This window comes from Mobula birostris, chromosome 13, assembly GCF_030028105.1.
Source record: "Mobula birostris isolate sMobBir1 chromosome 13, sMobBir1.hap1, whole genome shotgun sequence".
In the NCBI taxonomy this organism is placed as follows: domain Eukaryota; kingdom Metazoa; phylum Chordata; class Chondrichthyes; order Myliobatiformes; family Myliobatidae; genus Mobula; species Mobula birostris.
In genome coordinates, this window is record NC_092382.1 from 87,228,402 (window position 1) to 87,237,340 (window position 8,939).

Here is an 8,939-nt window from a genome sequence, read left to right on the forward strand (position 1 = left end):
AAGGTAGAAGGAGATGAGTTATACAGCCCTCGTTACATGCACATGCAGTTCAACTCTTTGAGTGATTATGCAGAAAGTTTGAAGTTAAGAACTCATCAGGGGTAATTGATAGGTTTGTGCCCAAGGTAGAAGGAAATGAGTTATTAACTTCAAACTTTCCGCATAATCACTCAAAGAGCTGACCTGCACGTGCATGTAACGAGAGCTTTATAACTCATCTCCTTCCAGCTGAGGCCATGAACTTATCAATCGCCCATCTGTGGACACTTTCTGGAGGTCCAAGATCCGTGTGCTCCACTACTGCTGGACTAAGTGTGTAGGAGGGGACTATGTTGAAAAATAAATGTGCTCGGTTTTCTAAAATTGACTCCTACCCGAGGCCGCGAACATATCAATCACCCCTCATAATATATTTTCATCAAAAATGAACAGGATTCATCACTCCCTGTGTGTATACGCAATCGTGTAAGAAATACAGACCAGAAAACTTCAATGAGAGGTCAAATCAGAAAAATGAAACATCACTATGGAAGTATGACCCTCCATGGGAGACATCCCAACGATCTGAGCAGACGGGATGGTGACAGGGAAGCATCGAGCACCTGACTGAGAGTTGGATCCCTCTTCCCAGAAACAGAGGGGTTCCTTGCAGAAATACAGGACAAGGTGGTTAACAAAAAGGAAAAAAAAAATCAAAAACACATGAAATACAAACAAACAAGGCAGTAAGTGCAGAAAATCCTAAGAGAAACCAGACACAATCCAACATATTTCAGGATCCTGCAGCAGTTTAACTCAATCTAATTACTTACAAAGGTACAATCAAGTGGCAAATATCATTCATCAAAATCTTGCTTTAAAATACCAACTCATGAACGCCCTCCATCAATTCGTAAAGGTACCATAAATTCAAGCCAGATCCAGAAAATCTGACAAAACATATGATAATCAATACATTATTTCAGATAGGACAATCCATAATAACCATCCAGATATAATATTACAGGATAAACAAGCAGGAACAACTCCCTCAATAGATGAAACCATTCCCAACACACCCTCACCCACGGGTATTGTATCATCAGTCAGACAACCAAATTATTTTCCCTGTCAATCAGCTTCCAAATGTTGTTACTCTGTCATTTGTTGCCACACCCCGCTGCTGATTCCCTTCTCCTCATCATACGTTCTTACCCCGACCATCGTCCAGAGCCCCAAACTCTGCCCTGTGCAGACCCGCCGCTGGTTTCTGACCCTGCTCCACTGAACATCCAACTGGTGGTTTCCCATTCTGCTTTCAGTCTTTAGAGGACAGTGGTGTTTTCTAACAACCCTTTAGAAGCAGGGAAAATGACCCATAATGTGGAAATCAGCCATCAATAAGGACGTTAACTACCAATGTTATTCTTCCTCAGCCCAGAGATAAGAGGGGCGAAGTACATCTCAGACAGAACTGCAATCAGCTCGACTTCTTCAGTCTGCAGAAAATTCAAGGGAAACCAATTCACCCACAGAGTGGTGACTGTTTGGAACCCATAAGCACAGGGAGAGCGAGAGATGAACAACAGGGCAGGATTTCAAAGGACCGTCGTGGAACTGAATCACTGGCAGGGTCCAGCCGGCCTGAGTCGACTCTCTACTGTACACTAGGTGTATTATAAATTCACCAAGTTCCGGAGACAGAGTTTAAAATAGAACTGATTTATTTGTCTCAGATCCAAAATATTAAACTCCAGTCCCATTAAAGGTGAATATGTCGCAGATGAAATTCCTCCCATGCCCAGTGACCAGGGTGCAGAACTGGGTGTGGGGAGCAGCAGCAATTATTGCAGAGTTCAGCACCGATAGTCACTCTCGAAATTGCATTCAGCACAATGATGGACAAATATCCAGCATGCAGCTTAATCAAACTTTCTCCCCAGTGTGAACCCGGTAGTGTATCACAAGTGTAACACGCTGTAAGGTTTCACTGCTAAAGTAACGGCCTCTGTGCAGTGTTTCACTGCTGAGGTAATGGTTTCTCTGTAGCAGCAATATTTAGGTTATGACTAGAGAAAACAGGGTTTTGTTGTGCGGGGTCATCCAGTGAGGGAAATGTTCTTCCTTGTGAGTCTGGAAGAGAGATTTCATGGTCTTTTGCTGGGGAGAGATGAGAAGACGTGAATGGAGAGAGTGGGCCCATTTTCTTTTTTTTTTGTTTTCTTTACTAACCCTACAGTCAAAGTAAGAATTTTAAATCTCATTCATTTAATCACATATTGTGTACTGTTTGTTATTTCGGGGTACTGATTTGTAACAGAGGACACATCACACAGCATCCACCAAAACGAGGTTTCATAAGTTTCACCCGGCTGGTGGGCTATCACCCCCTATATTAAGCTGCTAGCCGAAGCGAGAGTTACATAAGATTACATTACTGAGTGAATCGCTTCCCACATTCACAGCAGGTGATCGGCCTCTACCCAGTGTGAACTTGCTGGTGTCTCTGTAGTTGAGATGATCGAGTGAATCCCTTCCCACACACTGAGCAGGTGAACGGCCTCTCCCCAGTGTGAACTGACTGGTGTGTCAGTAGGCGAGATGACCGAGTGAATCCCTTCCCACAGTCTGAGCAGGTGAATGGCCTCTCCCTGGTGTGAACAGACTGGTGTGCTTGTAGGCTAGCTAACTGTGTGAACCCCTTCCCACACTCTGAGCAGGTGAATGGCCTCTCTCCAGTGTGAACTCGCTGATGTACCTTCAGATGAGATGACGAAGTGAATCCTTTCCCACAGGTTGAGCAGGTGAATGGCCTCTCTCCGGTGTGAACTCGCTGATGTACCTTCAGTTGAGATAATTCAGTGAATCCCTTCCCACAGTCTGAGCAGGTGAATGGCCTCTCTCCAGTGTGAACTCGCTGATGTACCTTCAGATGAGATGATTCAGTGAATCCCTTCCCACAGTCTGCGCAGGTGAATGGCCTCTCCCCTGTGTGAACTGACCGGTGTCTCAGTAGGTGAGAAGATTTAGTGAATCCCTTCCCACAGTCCGAGCAGGTGAATGGCCACTCTCCGGTGTGAACTGACTGGTGTCTCAGTAACTGAGATGACGAAGAGAATCCCTTCCCACAGTCTAAGCAGGTAAACGGCCTCTCTCCAGTGTGAACATGCTGATGTATCTTCAGTTGGGATGACCGAGTGAAGGTCTTCCCACAGTCTGAGCAGGTGAATGGCCTCTCCCCAGTATGAGCTCGCTGATGTACCTTCAGTTGAGATGATTCCGTGAATCCCTTCCCGCAGTCAGAGCAAGTGAACGTCCTCTCCCCTGTGTGAACTGACCGGTGTCTCAGTAGGTGGGATGACTGAGTGAATCCCTTCCCACAGTCTGAGCAGGTGAATGGCCTCTCCCCAGTGTGAACTCGCTGGTGTGCCATTAGGTCAGACGACTGAGTGAATCCTTCCCCAAAAATTCAGCATATAACCAGTGTCTGCCCAGTGTGAACTGACTGGTGTGTCCACAGGTGGGAAGACCGACTGAATCCCTTCTCACACACAAAACAGGTGAATGACCTTGTCCCAGTGTGAACTTGCTGATGTACCTTCAGTTGAGATGACCGACTGATTCATTCCTACTGTCTGAGCAAATGAATGGGCTCCCCACTGTGTAAAATGACAGGCATGCCAGCAGGTCAGATGATCGAGTGAATCCCTTGCTCCACTTATTAAATGTCTGGACAGAGACAGCAAAACTGGTGTGTTGTGTTCAAGATTCCTGGAAACAAATTCCTCGTCATTTTTAACCTGCAAAAACGATTTACAAAACCGATCAATGGGTATAGGACAACATTTCAGATGAGATCACTTGATTTGTCAAGGTGTGAACTGACATCACACTGTTACTGTGAGGTTCAACCCAAGTTAGAGAGAGAAATCATCTTCTAAATGGGCACAATGCTGGTATCTGGAATGACCATCAAATTCTGATGCTCTTCCTGAATGAATGGGGCATTTCTGCCGTCTCCAATCTGTGACCTGGCTCAATTTGACTCTCTCCATTGGTATTATTCCCTGTTCCCACTGAGCTGCATGGGTTCCTGGTCCCACAGTAACTGAAACACTCTCACACAAATAGCCGGCAGTGTATTCCACACACCCACCACTCTCTGTGCAAAAAACTTACCCCTGACATCCCCTTGGTATCTATTTCCAAGCACCTTAAAACCATGCCCCCTCATGTTAGCCATTTCATCCCTGGGAAAAAAAAACTCTGTCTATCCACAACATCAATGCTCCTCATCATCTTATACACCTAAAAAAGGCTCCAAACATAAACAAGGAAGTTATACATTGCTTTGAGGATTTGTTCGAAGTATACAAAATTATGAGGGTATAGATAGGATAAATGCAAGCAGCTTTTTCCACGGAGATTGGGTGGGATGACAACCAGAGGTCATGGGTAAGTGGGGAAGGTGAAATTTTAACAGGAACATGTGTAAAAGCTCTGTACTGAAATGGTCGTGAGAGTGTGGAATGAGATGCCAGCAGAAGTGGTGAATATGAGCTCAGTTTCACCATTTCAAAGAAGTTCAGATGGGGGTCTGGATGGTAGGGGTATGGAGGGTGATGGTCCCGGTGCAGATTGGTGCATTAGACAGCTTAAATTTTTTTTTTGGCATTGACTAGATGGGCCAAATAGCCTGTTTCCTTCCTGAACTTCTCCATGTTTCCATGACAGAGAAGCTGGCCAAACTTGTTTGGAAGGGAAAGATAGGAGTGACAATGGAGCAGCAATGGCTGGAGTTTCTGGAAGCAATTCTGGAGCTGAGTGATCGATACATCCCAAAGAAGTGGAAGCATTGGAAAGGCAGGAGGACACAACCGTGGCTGAAATGAGAAACCAAAGCCAACATCAAAGCCAAAGAGAGGGAAAATAAAAGAGCAAAAACTATTGGGAAACTTTTAGAAACCTACTGAAGATGATTAAAAAAAAAAGTCGGATGAGCTCAGGCGTGAAATGATGATATTGTAGTCATTAATGAGTCTTGGTAGCACCCAACAGTCTGAGGCATTTAGAGGAATAAAATATCCGGGGTCTCAATATCTCTTGAAAACCAAGTTTCCCTGCACCAGTTACCTTTCAACTTTTATTTTGGCAGGCACATACAAACTCTGCACCCTCAAACTTTCACTTCTGAAGGCCTCCCACTTACCAAGTACTCCTTTGCCAGGAAACAGCCTGCCCAAAACCACACTTGTCAGATCCTTTCTGATACCATCGAGATTGACCTTTGTCCAATTTAGAATCTCAACCCGTGGTCCAGACCTCTCTTTTTCCATATTTACTTTGAATCTCATGGCATTATGATCACTGATTTCTGTCACCAGCCCTGGATCATTTCCTAACAGCTTATTGCACACTTCTACGTCAGGAATTCTACGTACTGATTAAGGGCACATTTGACAAACTCTACCCCATTTAGTCCTTTTACAGAACATGAGTTCCAATCAATATATGGAAAGTTAAAATCAGTTACTGAATCAACCTTTGTTTCTTGGCATGCTCTGCGCTCTCTCTACAAATTTGTTCCTCTAAATCCCTCAGACTGTTATGTACAACCAAGTCCCAATAATGGCTACAACATCATAATTCCCTGTCCTGAGCTCATCTGGCTTTCCTACGATGCTTCTTGCAGTGTGATATACTCAGCTCAGCACATTCATCGCACCATGCTCAATCATTTGATTGCTGACTCTATCTGAGGTCTGAACAACATCTGACTGGTGTCAAGAAAACAAACTCTCCCTCATTGTCACAAAAACAAAGGAGCTGATTGTGGACGACAGGAGGAATGGAGACAGGCTAACCTCTATTGACATCAATCGATCTGGGGTTGAGAGGGTGAACAGCTTTAAGCTACTAGGCATAAACATCACCAAGGATCTCACGTGGTCTCTACATACCAGTTGTGTTGTGAAAAGAGCACAACAGCAGCTCTTTCCCCTCAGATGGTTCAAGAAGTTTGGGATGGGGCCCCAAATCCTCAGAACTTTCTAGAGGGACACAATTGAGAGTACCCTGACTGGCTGCATCACTGCCTGGTATGGGAACTGTACTTCCCTCAATCGCAGGACCCTGCAGAGAGTGGTGCGGACAGCCCAGCACATCTGTAGATGTGAACTTCCAACTATTCAGGACATTTACAGAGACAGGTGTGTAAAAAGGGCCCAAAGGATACTGGGGACCCAATTCACCATAACCACAAACTGTTCCTGCTGCTACCATCCAGGAAACGGTACCACAGCAAAAGGACCAACAGGCTCTGGGACATCATCTTCCACCAAGCCATCAGACTGATTAATTCATGCTGATACAATTGCACTTCTGTGTTATACTGACTGCCCTACGTACAAACTATTCATTATAAATGACTATAAATTACACGTTGCACATTTAGATGGAGATGTAACGTAAAGATTTCCACTCCTCATGTATATGAAGGATGTATGTAATAATGTCAATTCAATTCAAATCACCTTCTCCAGTATCCGTTCTGTCATTTGGGCTCCCATTCCCCCTACAACTTATTTCAACCACATCACCTCTCCCCCCAAAATAGCACAAGCAAGTCTTACCCCTGCACTAGGATATTAGTCCCCTCTTGTTCTGTTCCCCTAACTAACATATCCCCTGTCACCCCTTTGACTTTCCTCTGCCAGGTAATCCCCCCGCCAACATTTTCTAAAGTGGTCCACCTGTTGTTGTGTGGGATAGCAACAAGAGTACTCTGCAGTGGCTATTTAACTTCATTCCCCTTCCTGACTCTCACCCAGTTTCCTGTGTCCTGCACCTTGGGTGTAACTCACCTCTCTTCATGTCATATCTATCACCCCCTCCAACTCCTGGATGATCCAGAATTCATCCATTTCAAGTTCAACTCCTTAGAGTGCAGGGTTGCAAGCTGCAGCTGGATGCACATCTTGTAGGTGAGGGCATCAGGGACACTGGAGGTCTCCCCACCTTCCCACCAATGTCCCTTCTAATTTGTAATGACCTGTGTGCACATTAATCTTGTACTGTGCATTTTTCACTCAGTGACAACATGTTCACAGTAAATTTATATAGGAGAAGTATTCATTTTAACAACTAGCAAATCACTGTCGATAGGAACTGTAATCTCATCTGGGTATGATCAGGTTCATCTACACTCTCACACAACCTATGTAGCAGGCTTGTAACAGGTAATGAAGGATTTTCTCACCAGAGCTTTTGCACATTGTCCATATGTGGTTTGCTTGCTAAATTATTCTTTAAAAAGTCAGATTTCAAAATATCACTCCACTTCTTCCCACTTGCAAATTCTCCAGCAACTTTTGCATCACCGCAATACACGCAGGTAACACCAGTTTCTGTATTGTACATAAATATTTCCCCTGAACCCTCCCCCAAATGACTGACGGTGGTGAACTCATTGATGGTAATGCCAATGAATATAAAGGGAAACGCAGTATTCTGTCTCACTGGAGTCTGGCACATTTGTGATGTGAAAACTATTTGTTGCCCAGGGCAAAGGTGTTTGATATCATTATGTACCCAGAGAATTGGTCAAAACATTTTCCCACGGTAGAAAGATCCAGAACAAGAGGAGGTAGAACAAGTAACACACACAAAATGCTGGAGGAACTCAGCAGGCCAGGCAGCATCTATGAAAAATATACTAATGCTGAGTTCCTCCAGTAATTTCTGCGTGTTGCTTGGATTTCTGCAGATTTTCTCTTGTTTGTCATTGGAATTAGAACAAAGGTGATTTTCTCAACTGCTGATGTAAAAGATTTTGTTCCCTTTCTCCGAGTTCCCAATCCTTGCATTTAGACAGCTGGAGCTCAGCTCTGTCTGAGAGATCCATCGGTTCCCACTCCCTCATCAGCCGGAAGCTCCCCGGGGCCCGTGCAGGGATCGTGGGGCTGAGAGAGGGGGAAGAGAACAGGACTGTCCCGGGAGCGCGGGTCACTGCAATTGCCCCTCAGTCGGTAGTGAAAACGGTCTCACGGAGAAACACTTACCACAGCGATATCCGAGGCCTTTTGTGTGCTGCGCATGCGCGATATTCGGGAGCGGCCGCAACCCTGACGCCTGCGCATTCGATCGGTGCTTCAGCGACAGCGAGAATTGTTGCAGAGCTTTCAGGTTAATCACGGAGTCATTGAAAGTTTCTGCAAGCACCGGTTCAAGCACATACCTCAGTGTTTTTTTGTGTAGAAAACTCAGCACCTCTTTTAACGCAGAAAGCAGCTCCCATAAAACAATACACTTAATATCAGCAAACGTTCCGCGTGTTTAATGCCAAAGTAGAACGTTCTTACAAATGCAGATATTAAACACAAGAGATTCTGCTGTTGCTGGAGATGTAGACACATACACATAAAATGCTGGAGGAACTCTGCAGTTCAGGCAGCAACTGAGCAGAGGAGTACACAGCCAATGCATGCTGAAGGGGCTCGGCCTACACGTTGTCTATTTATTCTTCTCCACATTGATCGCCTGATCTGTTGATTTCCACCGGTATTTTGCAGAAATTAAACACTTTTTTTTTCGATCAACCAGTTTCCAAATGTTTCTGATCTTTCGTTTTTAGCCGCATCCTGCTGATCTGATTCCTCTTCCTCCTCCTCCTTGTAAACTCTAGTTCCCACCTCTTTCTGGAGCCCCAAACCCCTGACTCAGGCTGGTAACTCTTTGGTTTCTGACTCCCCTCCATCGAAGATTCACTCATTAGTCTGATGTCAGACTTTAGAGGCGCGTTGCAACAACTCAGCTGTCTGTCCTGATATCTATGGAGTGAAGCGGGAGTTCAGAGCCGACACAGCGGGGTCCGATACAGGTCAGACGGGGTAAGTTACAGGCGACACTCCGCTCCGGAGCATTTAGAGTAACGCCGCAGTAATTCGGAGCAAGTCAGGGAG

The 8,939-nt window shown here is 45.1% G+C and overlaps 1 protein-coding gene across 1 annotated transcript; it reads right to left on the bottom strand.

Moving 5' to 3' along the window:
* Positions 1–223: 223 nt before the first annotated feature.
* Positions 224–8,127, bottom strand: LOC140207105 (uncharacterized). The gene is made up of 2 exons (XM_072275436.1): positions 8,040–8,127; positions 224–3,779 (listed from the first exon to the last, which is right to left on the bottom strand). Exon 2 carries the CDS (start codon positions 3,410–3,412, stop codon positions 2,459–2,461), a length of 954 nt encoding a protein of 317 aa, XP_072131537.1. The 5' UTR covers positions 3,413–3,779; positions 8,040–8,127; the 3' UTR covers positions 224–2,458.
* Positions 8,128–8,939: the final 812 nt, after the last annotated feature.